Below are 23138 nucleotides of genomic sequence, written 5' to 3'. Positions count from 1 at the left end.
AGGCGGCCGGGGATCCGCGCGGCCCCGACGGCGGGGTGCGGGCCGGGAGCGCTGCAGGCCGGGGAGCCGGGGGCGGTGGGGCTGCGGAGCAGGGCTGGGGCGCTCCCTGGTCGGGGGAGCCCGGGACGGGACTCGCTACCTGGGCAGGCCGGCCCGAGGGGGCGCCGGGAGCTGCCGGCGGGGCGGAGAGGGTGCCCCGCACCAGGAGCGGCCGTCCCGCCTCCGGCTCGGGGCGCCCCGAGGGGCTGGGCGCGGGCGGGAGGGGCGCCGGGCCCCAGCCCCGGGGGCTGCCCCGAGCCCCTCGGCCGCTGTCCCCGGCCCTCCCGCGCCAATCACCGCACTTGGCCGCGCTGCTTAAATATGCAGCGGATACGTCATCTCCGAAGGTGGATCGGGCGTAAGTGGCCAATATCTATATAAATGTGGCCGAGGGGCGAACCGGCAGCAGGAGGCGAGCGGGGCCGGGCGGGCAGCAGCCGGCAGGGCCCGTCGCGCAGCGCCCGTAGCCGAGTCGCGGGGCGCCGGCCTCCGTGCCTGACAGCCGCACCCGGCCCGTCCCCGCCGCCGGAGCAGGATGCCGGCCGGGCCCTCCTGGCCCGAGGCGGCGGCGCTGGTGCTGCTGGCCCTGGCTCTGCTGATCACCCTGTGCCGGCACCTGTGGGCGCTGCGCTGGAGCCTCAGCCGGGACCGCGCCAGCGCCCTGCCCTTGCCCAAGGGCTCTATGGGCTGGCCCTTCTTCGGGGAGACTCTGCACTGGCTGCTCCAGGTGAGGCACCGGGGGACGGGGCGGGGTGGAAGGGGCCGGCGGGAGCCACGGGCTGACCCGCAGCTCGTCCCCAGGGCTCCCGCTTCCACAGCTCTCGGCGGGAGCGGTACGGAAATGTCTTCAAGACCCACCTCCTGGGCCGGCCTGTGGTGCGGGTGACAGGCGCTGAGAACATCCGCAAGATCCTGCTGGGTGAGCACACGTTGGTCAGCGCACAGTGGCCCCAAAGCACCCATATCATCCTGGGCTCCCACACTCTGCTCAGCTCCACTGGTGACCTGCACCGCCAGCGCCGCAAGGTGAGCCTCACAGCCACCCCGACAGGGCGCACAGCCCAGGCAGCGCCCAGGCCTGGCCTCGGTGGCATGTGTGCCCCCCCTGCTTTAACTACCTGCCTTTCTTCCCCTTCTCCTCCTAGATCCTGGCCAGAGTGTTCAGCCGTGCTGCCCTGGAGAGCTACCTGCCGCGGATCCAGAAGGTTGTGAGCTGGGAGCTGCGGGGCTGGTGCATGGAGCCAGGCTCTATCGCAGTTTATTCCTCCGCTAAAACCTTAACTTTCCGCATTGCAGCTCGGATTCTGCTGGGGCTCCGCCTGGAGGAAAAGCAGTTCAAGGATCTGGCCAAAACTTTTGAGCAGCTGGTGGAGAACCTCTTCTCCCTGCCCCTGAACATACCCTTCAGTGGGCTGCGCAAGGTACTGCCGCCTGCACTGCTCCCTCTGCCCGGGGCAGCGCCTGGGCCCTGGCGGCACAGATCCCCTGTCCTTAGGTCCACCAAGGGACATTTCTGATGGGCCAGGACATCTGCAACACCCCATTCTAGGTCTGAAGGCTTGGTGTCTTACCTACCCCAGCCATATCCCCTTCTCTCTGCACTTCTCACCTGCTTTTGGCTGGCTTCCAACACCTCTGGGCACTGGCTCCAGCTCATTATTCAGCATAGGGCTCCTCTTCTCCCTCATCCCACATGTTGCCTCTGGTGAGTCCATCATATCTGACCCTATCCCATCTGAACTTATGTCAGCCCATGGCATAGACGTCTGTGGGCATAAGCACAAAGAGGTGGGCACAGCACACCTCAGCTTAGCACCTCCTCTGAAAGTCAGACAGGCTGAGAACTTAAGGCCGCTTATGGTCCTCGGTCCCTTGTAGTCCAGCAGCCCAGAGGCAGCCCAGGGAGAGGGACAGTCTCCGCCTCTTTCAACCTGCAGTGTCTTCCCTGCTGCTCTGTCCCTCTTTGCCTGCCTCTCCACACTCCTGCTCTAGGTATAGGTCCTGTGTACCATTCTTCCTCTCACATCCCTCCCTCCTCTAGCTTTGGGTTTTTCATCCTTACCACAGCTGAAGTCTCCTGTCTGCTTTAGACAGGTCTTCTCTCATCTCTTATTTCCACTGTGAGCTGTGTCCTTTTGGATCACCTTACCCAAAGTCTCAGTTCTCCCCCAGCCTCCCTGCTACTCTTCATCAAAGCTCTTGTTTTCCCTGTCCAGTTTCCCTTTGCAGGTTGTCACCAGTATGAGCTTTCATCCCCCTGCCCTCTCTCAGGTCAGCCAAAGCCTGTCTGGCCCCAGACCATTATCTTCAACTTGCCTTTAGATCCCCTTGTCGTTCACCTTGCTCCCTGCCCTGTTTACTTTGTCCAATCCTTCCCACCTCAAATCTAAGCCTTTGTTTCTTCTTCTGAATATCTGGCCATGGCCATTTTTAACTTCAAATTTCTGGTCCTTGTGGCTTTTGCAGGAGACATTTTTGTAGAGAGTCGCATAGTGTGACTCCATCATCCCAAGTTGCAAACGCTTTGCTGATCACTTGACTTGCTGAGATCTTACCGGAATGTTTTGCTGCACTGGAGTGCAACACACCTGAAGATGAGCTGACTGTGATTAATGTGTCTATCCACTATTCCCATGTAAAACCATTTGTGCCTTGCTGTCTGGACTCAGTTTTCTTGTTACCTTTTCTTTTCCCTTGGAATAAGCTTCCTTTGGACCTGACACAACTGTAGATTTGCCCAGTGCAGATGCCTCTGAACTTGGTAGCAGGGGTTTACTGTTGTCTTTTCCTCCCAGAGAGTTTCTTGGGACTTGTTGCATTTGATTCACAACAGCAAGGCAACAGAAGGTGCAGCATTTCCCCCCAGACTGCTGCCTCTTGCAAGGCTCTGGGGCTGGGCAGCAGATTAAACAGTTCTTGCTATTACAGGTCCTGGGATTAAGGATTGCTACACTTGGGTTCCCCTGGTCTCTCTAGAGAAGGGGGACAGTTCCTAAGGTTCTCCTGAACTGTGTGTGCCTCTCACAGGGAATCAAAGCACGGGACATGCTACATAAGTTTATGGAGAAGGCTATACAGGAAAAACTGCAGAGAAACAACCCAGAAGACCACAGCGATGCTCTGGATTTCATAATGAACAGTGCCAAGGAGCATGGCAAAGAATTCACCTTGCAGGAGCTAAAGGTAAGGAGAGCCTCTGCCTTGAGTGCCACTCCTGACTCAGTGGCTGTTTGAGAGACGTGGGCTGAGGGCCAGGAGGAGGCTTGTGGGGAGCTGGGGACCACCGCCAGATGCTGAGGACACCAGCTCCTGCACTCAGCACACTCTTATGCCCTTGTAGTCTTATGTCTCTGCCACAGAAGGGACCTTTTAAAAGGCAGTGAATGCCCTTCTGCCTTTCCTCTTCAGGGCCACCAGCCTTGGCCTGATGTAGGATGCTGGTAGGGTTATGTGGCTGTGTTAAGGCTCTGCACATCTGTGCAGTCAGTAGCCTCCAGAACACTCTCTTGGAAGTATTCAGAGCTACCTGTGTGCTTCTCAAACACAGCCCAGCACCCAGCCTAGGGCAGGGTGTAGATCACATCACTGGACTCCTCAGGGCTGAGAGCCCAGAAATTTCTGAGGTGATTAACCAGAATAGGTCTGGGGATGCAGCGATGGATTCCAGGTCATTCCCTATCGCCTCCTCATTCATCGATCATGTAGCTTGTGGATTGCTGTGAAGAATGTAATGTATGGCTGTGACATAGGGATGAGCCCAGTAGCCCTTACTGAGCCAAAACCCCCAAGTGAATGTGATGAGTGTTTTGCCAAAGATCTTGGGAAAAAAAATTTGTCTTTAGTACTGCACCATTCAGAGTTCCAGATCACATGGTATCAGTGAATCGTAGATGGCATTGCATTTATATAAGAACTTTTGAAGCAGTTTTGCATGGGTACAGCAGCTGGATATGATTTTAAAGTATTTGAGTATAGTTTAAAGGTAGTTTTACTATTTGTTTAAGTATTTCAGGATAACTATCCAAAGACTAATGTTTTATAAATATTTTGTAAAAATGCAATCGCTAAATCTAAAATATTTGAAAAACTTTGAGCAACTATTAGATATAATTAGAACCAGTATATATTACTAAATAAATTTTATTACAATTATTTATTACATTATTTATTCTAACATTTTATTATAATGTGATTTTAAAAAATAATTGACAGATTCAAAATGTGATTAAGATGAATTAATCTCTGATAGTATTCACATTAATATTATGCAAGAATAATTTCACAATCTCTCATCATATCCCTGACTCTGACCACAAATGGAATAAGGAGATATTAAATGTAACATAGATTGAGTGACATGGCAGCAACCTTGGGCCAGCTGATTCAAATTATAACATATTAATTTGTTGTAATGTACCTTCATGGTTAGAAAATTTCTGTATTTAACAAAATTAATTTCAGACTGAACTGCCTATGCTTGCAATCATGGCAATATTCTCCACCCTAATAAAACAGTAGTAGAGGTCTCATTTAATAAAACAGTGTAATTGGATAAAAAGTCCAAAGCTGTCTCAGAGTTGTGGATATATCTGTCTTTGACAAATACTTCAGACGCTGGCACAAACTAGTCACTAATCTGCTTTTTGTTCAAATGATCTGGAAAGAGAGTTTTCCCAGAAATTTTTCTAAATACATTGTGATTTGTACTGCTGCTATGAACTCACCAGGGCCCTTGAAATGTAAAGGTCATTAAAAAGATGTTGCTTTGCCAACAATACTGTTCTAAAATATTTTAAACCTTGGGAAGATTTAAAAAACCCATCCTGTATAATAATGCTGTCACTGGCTGGGTGTAATGCTTCCCATTCTGCCTCCCAGGACAGGCACAGTACTGATGAAGAAGCTTGGGAATATCCTGCCTTCCAGTCACTGGTTCTGCTGGCCTTGCAGAGGCAGGGAGGGAAAGCTGTGACAGCAGCTGTGACTCACGTTCTGCAGCAGCACTGTCAGAGGTTGATGCAAAGAGCATAAGGGCTGTTATTTCAAACCTAAGAGCTTGCCCTAAATTCCTTGCATGCTATTGAAATGTCTTGGGGTTTAATTGCATGTGGTGGAACTGAGAGGTTTCTTTTCATCTGTGTCTGTTACTTGTGAATGTAAAAATTCCTGCTAATGCCTGCAGGAGGTGTGATAGGGGCTGACAGGGATCTGTTGTTCCAGGGGTTTTATTTCAGCTGAAAGATGCCCTTGAGAGCTGCACTTTGGCAAAGCATCTAGACCAGCCAATATATGGCACTAGGGATGGTAGCAGAGAGTCATCTTTGTTACATTATCCTTAACTTTATCAGATTTGAATCCAAGTACCTTCAGCCTTCAAGTGTTCTTCTCTGTGTTTGTGGCTTCACCTCTTTAGAACCGATTGTGTCAGAACAATTTGAAGTCCAGACACAGTCATGTGGAAGGGAACTGCTCTGTGTCCCTGTGGGATTTTGCCCCTGGGCTGGAGCCATTAGTGCTCTGTAATACCAGTCAGGTCCCAGGCCTTCCAGGGGGACAGTTCCTGCTTCTCCTCCCTTTGGCTTCTCCTTGGCTTTTGTCTCTGGCCTCAGCACTCCTGTGCTGTGGAGCCATTGGCACCTTCAGATGGTGCTGTAGGTTTGAGCATTATGTTTGCTGTCAGAGATGTCATGCCATGGGCAACCCTTAACTTTTGGGAAACCATTTGCAAAAGTTGGTTAGAGGGTGCTGCAAACAACCCCCAGCAGCCTGGCATGTGCTGTTCCATACAGGCCCTGCAGACAGTCCCACAAAGGCTGGGGGACTGTGAGGGGGCCCCTGACCTTGGACAAGGCACACATTGCAGATTTGGCTGTGCTGTGGTCCATGTGTCTGAGCTGAGCAACTTCCTAACTTGTTATGGGTGCTTCTGCTGTGGAGTTTTTGGGGACTCTGCTGTGCTTCGGGCTGTACAGCTTGAAAAGCAAGCAAGTCCTTTGCCTGGTGTGTGCTTCCTGCTGGCTACAGCACTTCCCAGGCTGACCTGCTCTAGCAGAGGCCTTCATGCTTTTGAATCTTGCCTTGAGTCCCCTCCCAGGTAAGATCAGTCACAACTGGAGATGGATCAAATGCAACCCAGTTAGCTGCCAGCACATCTAAAATTTGTGCATAAACCACTGCCCATATCCACTGCCTGGACAGAAAAGTAAAAGTTGGGGTGGGGAATTGGCAGATGATGATAAAATGCATAATACTTGAAATGTACTTCACTCAATGTGCTATAGAACATGGTAAAGTGCTGCCTTAAAATTGGTAAATCTTGTGAGGAAAGCTCAGAAGAGCTGGATTGGAGGTAATGTGTACTCATTCCAGCTGTGGTTCTGCAGCAGTGCCTTGGCAAGTGGATGTCCAGTTCATACAGAAATGCTTTGGTCCCTGCCAACCCAGGATGGGTGTGGGTTTGGGGAGAGCAGAGTGGGGGCCAGGGCCCCCTGCACAGGGGTGAAACCTGCAAAAGGTGAGAACAGTCTGAGACACAATCTCTTTGAAATGTTATTCAAACTTGTAATTTTCATTCCTCTCTCAGGAATCAGCAATTGAGCTCATATTTGCTGCTTTTTTCACCACGGCTAGTGCTAGCACCTCTCTGATCCTCCTGCTATTGAAGCACCCCTCAGTGATTGAAAAAATAAGGCAGGAGCTGATGTCCCATGAGTGGTACCAGCAGAGTGAGTGCTGCCCTGCAGGACCCTGCCTGGAGACCCTGACCATGCAGAGCAGGGACAGAGAGAAACCACTTTCCCACCCCATGGCCAACGACATTCACAAGGAGCAGAGCCAGCCCCCAGCCCCAGTGGAGGAAGATTCCCTCCAGCCCAGTGCCGTGCTGGAGCCCACTGTGCCCCAGAGCAGCCCCGGCCCCGGCCCCCAGCTCCCGGCACCGCCGGGGCAAAGCTGTCACTGCCCCGCAGACATCAGCCTGGAGAAGCTGAGCCGCCTGCGTTACCTGGACTGTGTGATTAAGGAGGTGCTGCGAGTGCTGCCCCCAGTCTCCGGAGGCTACAGGACGGCACTGCAGACTTTTGAGCTCGATGTAAGTGTCCCGCACTCCAGCAGGCTGCTAAGAGCTGCTGCCTGCCTTGTGAGCAAGCACCCTATGTCCCGCACAGTGGTGGCTCTTGGCAGTGTGGCTAAGGGGAAATGTCACCCAGCAGCCTCTGTGAGTCCCAGTTGGGCTGGGGAGAAAAGGAACTGTAGAGCAGGTGGGCAGTGCAGTGGGGCTGTCTGCAGGCACCCTCTGCTCACCCTCCAGTAGCACAGGTAAGTAACAGCCCTCTCCTCTCTCTTCTCTGCCTTCCCCAGGGCTACCAGATCCCCAAAGGCTGGAGCGTCATGTACAGCATCCGTGACACCCATGAGACAGCGGCTGTGTACCAGAGCCCCCCCGGCAGCTTTGACCCCGAGCGCTTCGGCGCCGGCCGGCTGGAGGCTGCGGGCCGCTTCCACTACATCCCCTTCGGCGGAGGGGCCCGCAGCTGCATCGGGAAGGAGCTGGCCCAGGCCATCCTCAAGCTGCTGGCCATCGAGCTGGTCAGCACGGCCCGCTGGGAGCTGGCCACCCCTGGCTACCCCCGCATGCAGACCGTGCCCATCGTGCACCCTGTCGATGATGGGCTGCAGCTCTACTTCCACCCCTTGCAGCCCAGCCAAGGCCACGAGGCCTGAGCCGGGGAGGGGTGCACTGCTCCCCTCAGCCTGGGGCCGATGCCCCTCCACAGCTGCCAGGAGCAGGTCTCTGCTGCCCCAGGCTGCGAATGCTGCTGGGTTACTGCTGAACAAAACCTTAAAGGTCTTTCTATTTTCCACTCCTGGTGTACAGGCTGGTAGGGCGTGCAGGTGCTGCAGCAGGGTATCCTGCAGAGCACTCCCGAGCACTGGGGCAAAACCTGATGAAGATGCTGGCAGGGTGCATATGCCATGGAGGCTCAGTCAGCCCCTGCCCCATACAGGCCTCCAGCTACCAGGGATGGGGAGCAAAACTCCCAGACCCACAGCCAAGACTCCCAGTGTTATCTCCTGTAGGTGTGTTATAGGAGAGGCAGGAGAAACATCCTGCACATTGTAGCTATTTAGATGAAAAAAGAGGGAGGTGGGGGGCTCTGCAGGAAAACACAAGCCAGAGTTGCCCAATCCCCAGCATCAACTCTAGCTAGAATAATAGGGTGTAAAGTGGTTTTTATTGTAAATATTTAATCTCATTCATGCACTTCCCATTAGAGCTGGCACAAGGAGGATATGTCTCATTCACCCACTAGTAGCAGCTGTGTATGTTGTACTTCTGCACATCATAGCTGCTGCTTGGGGTCTGCCATGAAACCATCTCTGAGGTCCCGCCAGGATATCCTCCCCAGCCACAGCCTGCCCATGGGATTGGACTGAAGCAGGGGGAGGGGGCTTTGGGGAACAAATGTTTAGAAAACAGATATTTCTGAATGTGTCTGAATTGTGGTACAAAGTCCCTTGTTCCTGATGATGCTGTTCACATTGCAGAGGGGACATGTGCAAGATGCCACAGGCCCTGTGGTAGCTGGCTGGCTGGCCAGACTGACTGTCACCTCTGTCAGCCCAGCTCTGCCAGGAAAAGTGTCAGGACATGCATCTATCCAGGGGGTGGTACCCGAGGCTAAACATGGATGCTGAGGGCACACTTGTAGATGGCTTTTGAGTACCCCTACAGGGTATTTCTCTCCCATGTAAAATAAAATGAACTGAGTCCTGTTGTTTGTGTACTGAGAACAGATCTGGGCACGGGTCCTTGATCTACAACAACACGTGTGTAAATTTCTTTCAGCTTCACTTCTACTCCCCACTGTCATGTATTCTGTGTGAATGCAGTGGGAAAATAATCCTCCTTGTCCCTCCAGAGCACCCCATGCCTGGTGGTGTCTGTGTGCTCTGTGTGAAGAACCAGCTTGACCTGTGAGGGCCACAACATGGCACGAAGACAGTGTCCCTTTGGAAAGGCTCTGGGGAGCTCTCCAGGCTCCTGAAACTCTATCATCATTCTGCTTGGGTGCTAGAGATGGCCTTGCCCTGGCCAATCCCTCTTGCCTGGCCGTGCTGGGGCACTGCAGCGACCACCACGCTACCTCGGACAGAAACCTGGCTCCCAAACGTGACAGGTCAAATCTGGAAGAGGTTGAACTGCAGGGCTGAGTTAAGTGCTATTGGCAAGTCGACCCTGTAGTGAACCAGAGCCTCTGGCCCTCCTGACCTTGTCCTGAAAGGTGAATCTTTTTGCCTATCAGAGGTGAAATCAGTAGATGGTGGCTGCAAGTGGCAATGACTAACGTTAATTAGCAGGAGCTACTGGCTGGCTGAGACCGCAGGCGATTCAGGGTCTCACCGCGGGCAGGACTTGGGCAGGGCTGGGCCTGCAGTGTCCGGCACCCCGGGCAGGAAGGTCAGGGCTCCTCCCGCAGCGCACTTAAAAATTACTCTGAGCGCCAGCAAGCCCGCTGAAAAATGTAACATGAATCTAGTTAAAAAAAAAAAAAAGAAACAAAAAGAAACTGATAAACTGATTTTGTTTGCAGATAAACACGAGCATTTAACAAATGAAGTGTAATAATTGTTACTTGTAATCAAAGTTTGTTCATATTAGGCTGTTAATTTCTTGACCCCCTTCCAAGATGTTTTTAATTATCCCTTTCACTCTTTACCATTTGATTCTTTTCAAGCCGATGGCTGGGGAATACACAGCTGGGAAGATAATAAAGCCTTCCTGTGGCAATTATCGGTGCTCAGGCCACCGTATCTCGTTATTTTGATAGACAGTGAACTTGGCGCGGTTGCCGGCCGGGTTCACGCAGATGTCACGGTCCGTGTTGTAGGTCACAAGCAGGTCAGCGCCCGGCAAGGGGAGAGCGCCGGGTCAGGGCGCGGCCGCCGCTCCCGACCAGCGCCGGCCGGGCCCGCGGCGAAGCCCGAGGGGCTACCGGGCAGTCAGTGCCCTCCGGGGGGCTCCCTCCTGGGCAAGGGGCTGCGGAGGCGGGCAGCCCCGCTCCAACAAGGCATCGTAAGAGGAGGGCGGGTCTCGTGTGATGGGTTGATTGTTGGAAAAATAATAATTAAAAGCGACATCTCCCTCTCCCCTACACAGACACACACACAAAACTTCCAGCGTTTATTGAGCTTGTCTGGAACAAGAAAGCAAAAGTAATAGGGACGGAAAAGATAAAAATGGTAAAGAAAAAAAAAGTGTATTGGCCGCAGCCGTGGTCGGCGGAGAGCTCCTCGCCCCGCAGCCGCGGTCCGCGCCGGGCGCCCCTTCCCCAGCCCCTCCTGCGCCGGCAGCAGCAGCAGCAGCAGCCCCAGCCAGCGCTGCCCTCCCGCCGCCCCGCTCCTGCCGCGCTCTTCCCGTCCGCAGCTGCCGCTCCCGTCCGGAGAGCAGCGCCGTGCCCGCCCGCCCCTCCGCGCCGCGCTGCAGGCGGGGTGCCCGCCCGTGCCGAGCGCCTCTTCCCGGCCGCGGCAGCCCCGACGGGATGCCGGAGAGCCTCAGGCGAGGGTGGGCACTGGATCCCGGGGAGAGCAGCTGGGAACGGCGAGTTTGGTGTTTCCTTTCCTCGCTCACCTCCTTTTCCCTCGGTGACCCGCGCTTGAACCTGCATCGGGAGGCCGAGACGGACTGCTGCCGGCGGCTCCTTCCTCCACGGCCGGCAGAAACACAAGCCATGCCTTTCGAGGTGAACCAGGGGACAGCGGAGGCTCCTCCGCCGATGCCCCGGCGGCTCTGCTCAGGGGGTCTCCGGGCTGCCCCAGCACGGGGTACCGTCCGCTCCGGCCGCCCCACCGTCCCGGCCCGGTGTCTCCCGGGTCCGGCCGCTACATCGCCGTTCCCAGCCGACAGCGGTGGCGGGCGGACGAAGGAGCTCCGCAGAGCGCATCGGCGCCGGGCGGCAGCGCCGCGGGGTAGGTGACCGGACAGCCGGGCCGCCGGGTGCCGGCGCGCGAATCTCTGGGTGCAGCCGCTGGTCTCGAACGAGCATCGGCGATAAATCCGAGACGAGGAGGCGGTGGTGGCCGACCACCGGCTGTCAGCTGTCGGCGGCGTCCCGCAGCCCACTCACCGAGCGTGGTGCAGGGTCAGCGAGCCCGGCCCCCGACAGCACCTTTCCTTCCCCGGCAGCGGTCTGCGGCGCGTAGGATGCGCTACGCAAAGCAAATAGTTAAAGATTTCGAGGGGAGGAGCCAGGCCGCAATCCGCAATTAAAGATGAACTTTGGGTGAACTAATTTATCGGACCAAGGTAGGGGTGGGCAGCAACCTGGGAAGGGTATAAAAGGCGGCCCGCGGCGAGCCCAGCCCGCGCACTCGGAGCTCCCGGGGGGCTGGGCGGGAGTCGCTCCCCAGTCATGGGCTTCTCCGCCCTGGTCGCCAGCGCCCTGTGCACCTTCCTGCTGCCCCTGCTACTCTTTCTAGCTGCCGTCAAGCTCTGGGACCTGTACTGCGTGAGCAGCCGCGACCCCAGCTGCCCGCTCCCGCTGCCCCCGGGCACCATGGGGCTCCCCTTCTTCGGGGAGACGCTGCAGCTGGTGCTGCAGGTAAGGCCAGGCGATGGCGCGGGGAGCGGAGAGGGGCCCCTCTGGAGCCAGAGCTCCTCGGGCTGCAGGGGAGGGAGATGAGCGGCAACTTTGACAGGCTCCCGTGCCCAGGTGGGAAAGAGCTGCTCTCCCTGCCTCTTCCTCTCATGCTTCCTAAAATTTATTTTATCATTTCCCCCCTCTCATCTCCTGTCTAGAGGCGGAAATTCCTGCAGATGAAACGCAGGAAATACGGCTTCATCTACAAGACTCACCTCTTTGGGCGGCCCACGGTACGGGTGATGGGCGCCGAGAACGTGCGGCACATCCTGCTGGGCGAGCACCGGCTCGTCTCCGTGCAGTGGCCCGCCTCGGTGCGGACCATCCTGGGCTCGGGCTGCCTCTCCAACCTCCACAACGGGCAGCACAAGCACCGCAAAAAGGTACGGGCCGACGGCGGGCGGGGAGCGGGCGCGGTCGCCTCGGGGCGGCGGCTGAGCCTCTGTCCCGTTGCTCCTCGTCCCCCCGGGCAGGTGATCATGCGGGCCTTCTCCCGGGACGCCCTGCAGCACTACGTGCCCGTCATCCAGGAGGAGGTGAGCGCCTGCCTGGAGCGGTGGCTGGGCGCCGCCGGGCCCTGCCTGCTCGTGTACCCCGAGGTGAAGCGCCTCATGTTCCGCATTGCCATGAGAATCCTGCTGGGCTTCCAGCCCCGCCAGGCCAGCCCCGACGGCGAGCAGCAGCTGGTCGAGGCCTTCGAGGAGATGATCCGCAACCTCTTCTCCCTGCCCATCGACGTGCCCTTCAGTGGGCTCTACCGGGTAAGGCTCACGGCGGGCCAGCAGGAAAGGCCGGCCAGGGCACGGGAATCGGGGGCAGGGATGGCAGTACTGTCTGAGGCCCAACCTGCTCTCCCTCCTGCTCGTTCAGGGCTTGCGTGCACGCAACATCATCCATGCCAAGATCGAGGAGAACATTCGTGCCAAGATGGCCCGCAAGGAGCCTGAGGGGGGCTACAAGGACGCGCTGCAGCTGCTGATGGAACACACACAGGGTAACGGCGAGCAGCTCAACATGCAGGTAAGGTTCCCCCGGATTAATCTCTTTCCTTCATGCCCCCTAAGAATGTCACACTTACCTTGCGGGGACAAAAGGGAGAGCGGGAGATGCTCTCTTTCTCCATGAAATAAACCTGCTAGTGTTGAGCACTAGGATGCAGAGGCTGCAGTCAGGCTGTTGGATGGGGAGACATGTCTGCAGGCAGCATGAGCATCACCAATCACCTCCATCCAGACCCCTGGGTGTCTGTTCCAGTTTGGGAATGATGTACAGCATTGCTGTGAATGAGTGGACCTGGTATTGTGTTCAAGGCCTGGTTTAAGCCTCTTCTATCCTTTATGTAAGGAGCTGAAAGAGTCTGCCACAGAGCTGCTGTTTGGGGGCCATGAAACCACTGCTAGTGCTGCCACGTCACTGATCGCCTTCCTCGGGCTCCACCATGAAGTCCTGCAGAAAGTGAGGAAAGAGCTGCAGGTCAAGGTCTGTGTCTTCCCCAGAGGCATTTCACAGGAAGGGGCAGTGGGAGGAAGGTAACTCCAGGACAGGTATCCCAGACAGGGCTCCCTTTGATCCAGGTGGTGCTCTGTTTTAGGGGTGGCAGGAGAATACTGCTTATAGCTGAGGGGCAGCTGCTTTGCAGTGCCAGGAGCCCTGGCTGTGTGGCTCATGAATGTCACGGCAGCATTTTCCTTTCTAGGGGTTGCTGTGCAGTTCCAACCAAGAGAAGCAGCTGGACATGGAGGTCTTGGAGCAGCTGAAGTACACAGGCTGTGTCATCAAAGAGACCCTCAGGCTGAGCCCGCCTGTTCCTGGAGGATTTCGGATTGCACTCAAGACCCTTGAGCTAAATGTAAGCAAGGTTTGGGCAGGACTCCTCAGAGCAGCTGCAAAGTATTTTGTGTTCATGTAGCCTGTCTGCCTCAGAGTGACCTGCAGGAAGCCAGGAGGGGAGGTGGGATGCACTGATGTGTCCTGTTCTGTCACTTCACATTATTTAACAGGTGCTCCACATCTCATTTCTGTTCTTTTTTTATAGGGTTACCAAATCCCTAAAGGTTGGAATGTTATTTACAGTATCTGTGATACACATGATGTGGCAGACCTCTTTACCAACAAGGAAGAATTTAACCCAGATCGCTTCATGTCTCCATCTCCAGAGGATTCCTCTAGGTTCAGTTTCATTCCTTTTGGTGGGGGCTTGAGGAGCTGCGTGGGCAAAGAGTTTGCAAAAGTCCTTCTAAAAATATTTACAGTGGAGTTGGCTCGAAGCTGTGACTGGCAGCTGCTGAATGGACCTCCTACAATGAAAACAGGCCCCATAGTGTACCCTGTGGACAATCTGCCTACCAAATTCATCGGTTTCAGTGGCCAAATCTGAGAGCTCAAACCTGCAAATGGATTCCTATATAGCATTTAATATGTACATAGTAACTTTTTATAGTAACAAAGGCCTTTAAATATTTAAAACTTGTAAATGTACAATAGTTATTTATGTCTTCTAAGTATTTCAAGAGGCTATGATATTTTTTTCCCCAAGCACTACAATTATGGGTCTCCGATTCATAATTAGATAATGTTATTTCTATAGAAATAAATTTTCCCCTATTTAAAATTATCACTGAGAGCTGGCCAGCTAAGCATTTGAAGACATTTCAGGATGGTGTATGTATAAGAAATATCTGAAAAGCATTCAAAACAATGGTAACTAGCTACTCATCCAAATTACCTGAAATGGTTATTGTTTGAGAATGTTTTCAGTATTATTTGTGTCTAGATTGTATGTTTAATGTGTGAATTTTAAGTTTGACAATAAACTTTATTTTTGATGATCCTCTGTATGAAGATCTGTGTGTATGCTAGAGAGTAACTTAATGGATGTGGCTCTAGGGTTTGGATGTAAAGCCAAATCTGCTTCTGTGAAAGAGGTATTTCCTATTTTTGTGTTCATAACTCTTCCCTCCTTCACATGTAGTTGCTTATTGTGAGTAGTTAATTGTTATAAATTTTAGCTGTAAATGCAAGAACAGTACAAAACTGCATGCTCACTGAAAACTGCATGGAGTGATGGCAAGTGCTACAGGTCTCCTTATCAAACACATCATGTTGAGCCACGGTAAATCAGAAAGAAAAGGAAAGCAGAATAATGTCACATAAGTTTTTCTCTGGAGCTAGTTGAGGAAAAAATCCACAGATGTCCTCTCCTCCCATATTAGTGCTGACCTGTGTAAACACACCACTGAATCTTGTTCTGTGTTGAGCTTGCTGGCTATGAATCTTTATTTACGAAGGTTCTCTTATCAGCAGGTAGAGCAAATAAAATCTGCTTATTTCTCCTTGAAATGCAACAGCTCTGACTAGGTGAGAGATAGAGCATGCATTTGGTTTAAGAACTTCTTTCATGGAATTCAGCAAAGTGAAAACTAAAAGGCAGGCACTAATGTGAATTGATTAACAGAGAATCAACTGTTGAGATGCAATTCCCCGGGGGTGTGTAAGCAGGGCAGATAAAATGCCCTAGGCATGACCCCTATTTTGGCTTAACCATAAGGGGTTTTGTGGCCACCCCAGCTTACTACACCTATTAGTCTTCCCTCAAAAGTCAAACAACATAGGGTGGCTCTATAAACATCTACAAAGTAAACCAATGTAATTCAGTGTCATGAGCACTTGTAGCACCATATAGAATAGTTAAATTTTTTGTTTACTTCTGGAAAACAGTCACTTTTTTATGTTCTCCCAAGATCAAAATTAAGGACAAAGCTAAGTTGCCCAAAATAGCTGCAGGTATCAGTTGCCCAAAATAGCATCTATGAGGCTTGGAATTTTTTAAAGGGGTGTTTTTATAAAGCGTTTGATATGTTCCCAGCTAGCATTTTAAACACGGGGGCGTCTAACACATGGCTTTAGATACAGCCTACATATAGCTATCAATAATTTTTTTGTACTCAATTTTTTGTAGCCCCAGAAAGCATTCTTTTTAAATTGCACCTGAGTCATCCTGACAGTGTTTAAAATCTTAAATATTTTCTCCTGTGCAAACTTCTTGTACCATTATGTTTCTCAGGGACTTGATGAATAACCTCAGTTTAAACCCCTTTATTGCCAATATAGTAATGGAAAATTGCAAACCTTGATCCTGATTTGGAGGTGATCTGGAGTCTGGAAAACAGCAGGACCCTTGTCCTGGTATTCTTTACTAACATTTTCTTCTGTAACATCCAAATGTTCTCCAAATCCAAATAGATGCTGATATTCTCTAAATGTTTTGCTTGGTTTTAATTGAAATCTTTTATATATGGGAACTTTTTGCATGGTCTTCATATTATTTTAGTTTATATTTTATTTTTATAAAGAATGGGGACCCAAGTGCTGTCTGGATAATACAAACACTTTTACAGTGTAAGTCTAAGGTCATACATGCAAGTCTTTAATTTTTGGTTTTGAGTCAAGTTTGCATGGCTTTTATGTTTGGAGAAGAAAAAAAAAATCTTATACTTAATTTGATTTTGTCTGGACATCTGGGGGCACATCCTCAGCTGCTGTAAATCATGACAACATAACCTATGTTAGGTACTGCCCCTGTAATAATTTATCTCTGTAGCTAAGCGCTCTGTCACTGCTGTGCAATTTAGGCATCCTGGAGCCAGCTTTAACCCAGCTATCCTGAGAAATGGCAGCAATGCAGCTACAGTAAAACGGAGCTCAGTGTGGGTTAATTGCTGAAATATTTGCCCAACTTCTTGAGCAGGTTTTACAGCCGCTGCTAATCTCCTGTGCGCAGCTGTATTTTGACAGCTTGGGTGCTGGCTGCAGACGGGTTTCAGGTGAGCTCTGCTGCGAGCGCAGCTCGGCAGGGCTGGCGTGGGCAATGCTCGGGCTGTGGGTGCTGTTCAGGCGCCGCAGCCCGATCCCACACCCCTCTTGTTACGCCGGGTCCGGGAGCTGATGTTGTTGAAAAATTACCTACCGAAAAACGAATTGCTTTTTGGCCAGACCAGGTCCTCATTCCAGCTGCCCACATGAGCATAGTTTGTGCTGGGGAGCTGCACCGAGGCAGGAGGAAGGGTATTTCATATTCCTCCTCTTGGTTGGCCTGTTATTTAAAAGAAAAATATTTGACCGTGTCTCTCTTCAAAAAATCACACACAATTTAGAAGGTGCTGCGCTTTTGGTCCTGGAGCAAAAAGCCATGATTTATATGTAGCATGCTGGTTCTTCCCCGAGGGTGAGGTGAGTTAATGGAACCCACACTTCTCCCAAAATCATGTGAGTAACAGCTCCTGCCAGCCAGCAGCATCTCTAAAGTTTAGAATTTCTAGACTATCTGTTAAGTTCTGAACGTGTTGCTCTTAACAACACACAGTTGTATCTACTCTTTAATCAAAAGCACATTTGTGAATTACACTGATGGAAATTGGCATTGAGGAATGCTACTTGATAAATCAATACTTGATTGAAAGGTAAGAGTATTTCCAGATAAGGGCAAAACAGGTAAAAGTGAATTTTGCTGGTGGTTATATGACTAAGAAAAAAAATGCTGAAAACTTATTGGAAATTATTAAAAATAACTTGATGAGGTTTATTTATTTTGTCCCTGTGAAACAAAGACATGTTACTTGCAGGTTGCTTTCAGCAGTTGAGCTGGGAAATATTTTCCTTTGTTATGGTTCATAGAAGCACCTATTTAAGGGACAATATAGTTTGAAGTCTTGTATGTTTAAAGTTTGAATTTTATTTTATTTTATTTTATTTTATTTTATTTCCTTACAGGAGTCTTTTCCTGGACCTTGCAAGATGAGAGGCTGACAAAAAGGTTTTCCTTCTTTCTACTAATTTCAATCTATTGTTTGTTTTCTTATTTTATTCTGTTCAGTGATTTAGAGTTAACCTTTGGAGAGGTACCAAGAGAAACACTTAATAATATGTAAAATACTTAATCTTTGACTTTCAAGTTGCATTTTCCTACGTGCTACAGGAAGTTTTAAAAAATGTTTTTACAAATCTGCATGTAGCCATCTTTGAGAACAGAACACTGCTGTTTTTTGTTAATTCTATGCATCTGCAGAGGTTTTCAGGGTGAATGCTGATAAAATAATATGTCTGTCTTTTAGAAATTAATGTGCATAAAATGAGAACCCTTGTTCTATTTTTTTTTTTTTATCATTGGAATTGATTTCATGAGGTATAAATTCTGAAAATTTGCAATCTCAAAGGGAGCTGCACTGCTTAGACTACCTGAAAGTCCAATATTACTTTTGATATAATCTCAAACAACAATTAAATAGATGAAATAGCCCATGTGTAAGTAACCTATTGCTCAATTTCTTTACCTGAAAATTATTGCATATCATCTTTCCTAGAACAGTCTAACAGGATTGTATGCAAGGCTCCTGGATCTTTCACAAGGCTAGGCAGGACATTTGCATAAACCAAACTTTAATTTACTGACTTTTGCAAAGATTTAAAAATTTTAAAATGCAGACACAAATCCTGAGTTTGAGATATACTGCTGGTATGTTCCAGATCCAAATTAGTGAATTTATTTATGGCTTAAAGGTACTATGTTACATGTAGTTGTCCTCTATTATAACAAAAAAAGAGTGGGGTGGGTTTGGATAGCATTTAATTGAGATAGTTTTGTTTGCCAGGTGGTTTGTATTGTAATTTCTCTGTCAAGTTATACATCCAGCATGCAATGCAAAACATATACAGATTAGCAGCAAAAATTCAAAAAGTTTATTAGTTGCAACCATTAGAGTGATAGATTAGGAGAAAGGAAATGTAACTGGCAGCGAGTTTAGAGAAGACTCATTACTAGACTGGCTTGCTTCACTTGTTTAATAATGTCTTACAAAAAATGTTATATGAGAAGTTCAATGAATAATGCAGCCTTCATTAAGTTATGTAAATGAATGTAGCTTCGTGGGTGGGTTAGAAATAAAATATTTAACAAATCTGTTTATATCCAAAGAGTAAAAGCAGCGGAAACAGCTTTTAAAGAATCTGAGATTTAAATATTTAAAAGGTGACAGACAGAACTTTCCTATTAGGACATAATAGTGCTGTTTTAATAGGTGTTTACAGCTTGCCTCTCAGTTGCAACATAGGCAGGGCAAGATATTAAGTGTTCTCAGTTAATGAAATGTTATTTGTGCCTTTATCAGCAGCCCCAACATTGCAGTTTCCTTGAATGCTGTTAGTGCCCCGGAGACGTGCCGGGCTTTTGTGATTTGCAAGGCTGGAGGAATCATTTCAGCAAAAGTGACTTATGATGTACTTGTTTGCCAGGTCATTTTGTTCACAAATACACAATCATTCATATGTTGCTAGATTTCAGTGCTTTTCTTTTCCCCATTTATGACCATTTAGGAAAGCCTTAGAATTCATGGGTTCAGGCTACGCTGCTGTGCAGGATAATTGTCACAACATGAGAAAATGACAAACTCAAGACTAAATCAGGCATAGACGACATGTTCTCCTACCACACCCACAAATGCCAACCTTTCTTAGGCTTCTCCCAAAGCAATTCCTTGGATTTGGGCCTCACAGCTTACACAGAAGGTCAAAGATTGTTGGAGGCTGTTTTCGAGCAAAAGGGGGAATAAATTCCAGAGCTGAGGGCCTCTCACAAGATCTCTCTGGAGATAAAAGTGACCAAAATGCAGTCAGAACCATTTGCACTCTTGAGGAGGAGGCAGGCCCATAACTTCCTGGGGCGGTGGGAAACTGAAAATATTGGTGTCACTACAGAGATGTGGGTCCTGAGCAGTGCTCCAAGTACAGTTTAAGGAGGAGATGCACATAGGCACACACCTACCAAGACTTGTCAGGTCATCTTTGTTAATGCTGCTTGAAGTGAAATAGCTTCCTCCAGGAATTGCTATTTTGAGGGTAAAAGCAACAATTTAGGCTTGGGATTTTTCCTTCTTGAGCTCTATAGGGTCAATTTGCTATATCTGTATCTCAGAAATATACTGCTTTTATAAAATATCACCAGAACAAACATGTTTTCAAGATTGAACCTGAATTTTCCATGGAATTATAGTAGGTCTTGGTTTCCTTGGCTTGCTGACTTACTTGATGTAAAGAAGCAAGAGGCTGTGGTGTGCTTTACCTAAGAGCATTTATTTTATATCTGAGCCTTCCTGAACGAGCTAACTGCTTGTATCCTGTGGGAAAGCACGGAAGGGACTGCATATTGCCCTGCTAGCAAGAGCACTGCCTGCCTATGTAAATAGAGTTGAGGTTTTCTCCCCTCTAAAATCTACATCGTGCACCTTCTCATCAAGAAAGCTGCTTCTCTCCAAACGTCCCTTGGAAGCCCAGGAACTGCAGAGTAATCGGAAACTGCTCCCTGACCTGGCAACAGCCTCCTCTTCTGTGAATTGTCCCGGCAATAGCCTCCTCTGTTGTGAATTGTCCTTAACTTTGGCAAGAACGGAGGGAGATAGGGTGGGACAAAGGGAGCAGCAGTGAGACCAAGAGCGGCGCTGCCCTGGCACCACTGCTGCCCTGGCTGCCGGACACACAGGTGATTTTCACCCTGGTGTGTTTTCATCCTCCTTGCCCCACTGTCTCTGGCTCTCGGTGGCATTATATTAAATATATATTATTGATGTTAATGATGCTGCCTGCAGCACTGCAGCAAGCTAGCACGTGCATTACAAATCTAGCAGTAAAGAGGAAAATAATTAGTTTTGCTTGAAGTGATGGCATGTTGTGATATTTTTGCTCATTGTATGACATGAAATGTCACAGATTTGTGACATTTCTGAGGGAACTTTTCTTTTTAACTGGGACTAAGAGCATGTTGGTCTCTGAAATTCACTAATTGTCAGTCGGTATTTCCAGGAAAAAATCACAAATTTCAACCACAAGGATATGCACAGCAGAGCATATTTTACAGGGATCGGTTACTTGCCTGCAGAGTAGAACCATCCACTTTTTATGGAATTGTCTGATTTTTCTCCTCCTTTGCATACTGGTAGTAATTTTTTTAATCAACAGTTTGCAGACGTACTTATTATCAAAGTATTCAGGAGGAGAGAAAGGAGACAGGCTGAGCATGCTGATGTGGAAAACCAAGAGTCCTTAAGCAGTCAAAGGTACTTGTTTGTTTTGGTGGCTCCTTGGTGATTGTCCTTTTCACCTTTTATTAACCTGCAAATGGATTAGCCCTCGTAAACTAAAGAGAAGAGACCAGTGCACAACCCACTGCCCCAGAGATAAGGTCACAAAGAGGGGACGTGTCCCGAGTACAACCTCGGAGAAGAAATAGAAGTCTGAAGGCATTTACACGAGGCTGCCATCGCGCTTTACTAGCCCTACTGTGATTTACCGTATCAGTTCAACTGCTGACACCTTTATGTCCCTCCCTCCTATCCCAGCAGGCCGCAGAGACACAGTCCATGATAGATGCTGGTGAACTTTTCCTCTGATCACCTTCTGAAGAACTTTCCCATAATCTATTGTTTTCTATCACAGTGGAAAACAAAACAAGGGGTTTTTTTTGACTTTCAGTTACCAGCTATTTTGCCCTAACTTTAAAGCAATGTACTGAATTTATTACATCAGTGTGAAAGAAGTTTTAAACTCTTGTCTCTTTATCCTACTCCCTGAACTTAACATGGTCCAGAGTAAATCAACGTAATTGCTGTTAGACCTACATTGTTGCAGGAATGTTTTATATTCCATGTTGTCAGTTATTTAGAACAGTTAATTGAAATTGCAACCATAAAGAGAGGAAAGCTACAGTTAAGAAATTAACTTTTTTTTTAGTGCCTGTGGCTACTTGTATGAATTATATAAAGAGCCAACACTAACTTTAATGTAAGACCAAAAGTGTCTGGAATATCTAAAAGGAAAAAATACATTTGTGGATTCAAGGCAAGTATTTCCTTTAATTGACTGATTAAAATATAAGAGCCCATTCTGGATTGAGAGAAGCAGCTGACCTATAGTTCTTCTTTATAGTTCCAAAATAGTTACCAAAATTTTGGATTTGCCTCAAAATAAATAAATGCCACGGGCTACACCTGGTTTGTCTCATCAATATTCAGCACCAGTGTTACAGCATGGGGGAAAGTGACAGCAATGTTAACAACGGGTATTTTGAAGAGTGCACTTGGAAGAGGGGGAAACTGTGCCACACACCCTCCTGAGAGTGTTCTTCCTCTGAGTGTGCCCTCAGCTGAGCTCTTGCTCCTGCAGAAAGGCTGGGAAGTGTGTACAGAAGCATGAGCACCTGTGTAACAGGGAGTTAAGGAGTGGCTGGGCTGGGAAGGAGATATCCAGGGAAGGCTAAGTCAGCACTTGTCAATAGTGACCTGATTGCAGTGCTGATCAGCTTCATCCTTCATCCTAATCAGCAGAGAATTATGCTTAGAAGGTCTACCATAAAATGTTCTCAAAAAGGTTTCCCCAATTTTGTGCAAGGCTCTGTGTTCTCTCTGCGTTGTGAGTGTTGCAAATTTGAAGTTGGTTTGTTGTTGTTGTTGTTGTGTTTTTTTTTTGGTTGTTTTTTTTTTTAATTATTTTGTAATGGCTTCTTATAATTAACATTGCTGTAGAGGAAGATTTGGCTTAATATAATTTAGCAAATTATTTGTCTTGCTATTTTTTTCTTCATATACTGAACTTCATGCACTCTAAGCCCAACTTCTGGGCTCTGCTCTGTTAGCATGGCTGCCTGTGGTTTTTCAACAGTTGTTCTTAGCACAAGTGGCAAAAATACAACTGAGGTATGATAAACCCATCTTGTATTCCTGAATTCCTTAAAACTGATTGCTTTATCTGGCAGCATGAAGCCTGCAGTCAGGTTAGGCATAGAAATATTTACTTACACTATACGTGGGCAAATGCATATAGTTATACATCTAGCTATACAAAGTCAGGTAGAAATATGAAAACATGTTTTAAATTTCATATTACCTATACTAGGCAAAGAAATACAGATGCACTGTGGACTTGAAGCTTAACCTGTCACCTTTAAAGTACACTGTGTGATCCATCTGGCTTCTACTTCTGTTGTGCTTCTTGTTTGCTGAAGGCTGGAGGAAAGACAAGAATTTCAGCAGCAGATTCTTGGTCAGACACACTGTCCTTGCAGCCACAGCAGAAAAGGGCAGGAGTGCAGTCAGGCACCAGCTTGTGACAAGGTCAGAGTAGGTGCCTCCGTGCCTGCTCATCCAGCTCAGATGGAGGGACATAAGTGTGCTGAGGAAACAACAAGTGGGGAGCACAAAACGCAGCCCTTTGCTGCTGGTTCTACTCAACACTGCCGCACCTTGCAGCTCCTGCAGGCTGAGCTGGTGCAGGCACCCGGGTCACCTCCCTGCCAGCCTCCTCCTTTCCCATCTTCCTTTCATCTCCTGCAGTCTCTGATCCCTTCTATCCGAAACTTCCCTTCCCTGCTGCAGACCCTGTACAGAGGGTAAATGCAGTTCTCCTCCCCTCGGGCTC

General features: G+C 49.1%; 2 protein-coding genes across 2 annotated transcripts; both read left to right on the top strand.

Moving 5' to 3' along the window:
* The first annotated feature begins 20 nt into the window (after positions 1 to 20).
* Positions 21 to 10215, top strand: CYP26C1 (cytochrome P450 family 26 subfamily C member 1). The gene is made up of 6 exons (XM_074545002.1): positions 21 to 766; positions 841 to 1065; positions 1185 to 1460; positions 3067 to 3222; positions 6623 to 7129; positions 7399 to 10215. The coding sequence occupies exons 1-6, from the start codon at positions 575 to 577 to the stop codon at positions 7759 to 7761; spliced, it is 1719 nt and encodes a 572-aa protein (XP_074401103.1). The 5' UTR covers positions 21 to 574; the 3' UTR covers positions 7762 to 10215.
* Positions 10216 to 11304: 1089 nt separating this feature from the next.
* CYP26A1 (cytochrome P450 family 26 subfamily A member 1) lies at positions 11305 to 14494 on the top strand. The gene is made up of 7 exons (XM_074545003.1): positions 11305 to 11639; positions 11837 to 12061; positions 12152 to 12439; positions 12549 to 12698; positions 13023 to 13157; positions 13375 to 13527; positions 13714 to 14494. Exons 1-7 carry the CDS (start codon positions 11451 to 11453, stop codon positions 14053 to 14055), a joined length of 1482 nt encoding a protein of 493 aa, XP_074401104.1. The 5' UTR covers positions 11305 to 11450; the 3' UTR covers positions 14056 to 14494.
* The last annotated feature ends 8644 nt before the right edge of the window (positions 14495 to 23138 follow it).

Source organism: Zonotrichia albicollis, chromosome 7 (genome assembly GCF_047830755.1).
Source record: "Zonotrichia albicollis isolate bZonAlb1 chromosome 7, bZonAlb1.hap1, whole genome shotgun sequence".
In the NCBI taxonomy this organism is placed as follows: Eukaryota; Metazoa; Chordata; class Aves; order Passeriformes; family Passerellidae; genus Zonotrichia; species Zonotrichia albicollis.
The sequence above is the reverse complement of the archived record's forward strand: the minus strand, read 5'-3'. Positions and strand labels throughout refer to the sequence as shown.

Coding starts and splice junctions, on each gene's coding strand:
- CYP26C1 (XM_074545002.1), top strand. CDS start 575: ATGCCGGCCGGGCCCTCCTGGCCCGAGGCGGCGGCGCTGGTGCTGCTG. Junction 767..840: donor CTCTGCACTGGCTGCTCCAG/GTGAGGCACCGG, acceptor GCTCGTCCCCAG/GGCTCCCGCTTCCACAGCTC. Junction 3,223..6,622: donor TCACCTTGCAGGAGCTAAAG/GTAAGGAGAGCC, acceptor TTCCTCTCTCAG/GAATCAGCAATTGAGCTCAT.
- CYP26A1 (XM_074545003.1), top strand. CDS start 11,451: ATGGGCTTCTCCGCCCTGGTCGCCAGCGCCCTGTGCACCTTCCTGCTG. Junction 12,062..12,151: donor AGCACAAGCACCGCAAAAAG/GTACGGGCCGAC, acceptor CCCCCCGGGCAG/GTGATCATGCGGGCCTTCTC. Junction 13,158..13,374: donor GGAAAGAGCTGCAGGTCAAG/GTCTGTGTCTTC, acceptor TTTCCTTTCTAG/GGGTTGCTGTGCAGTTCCAA.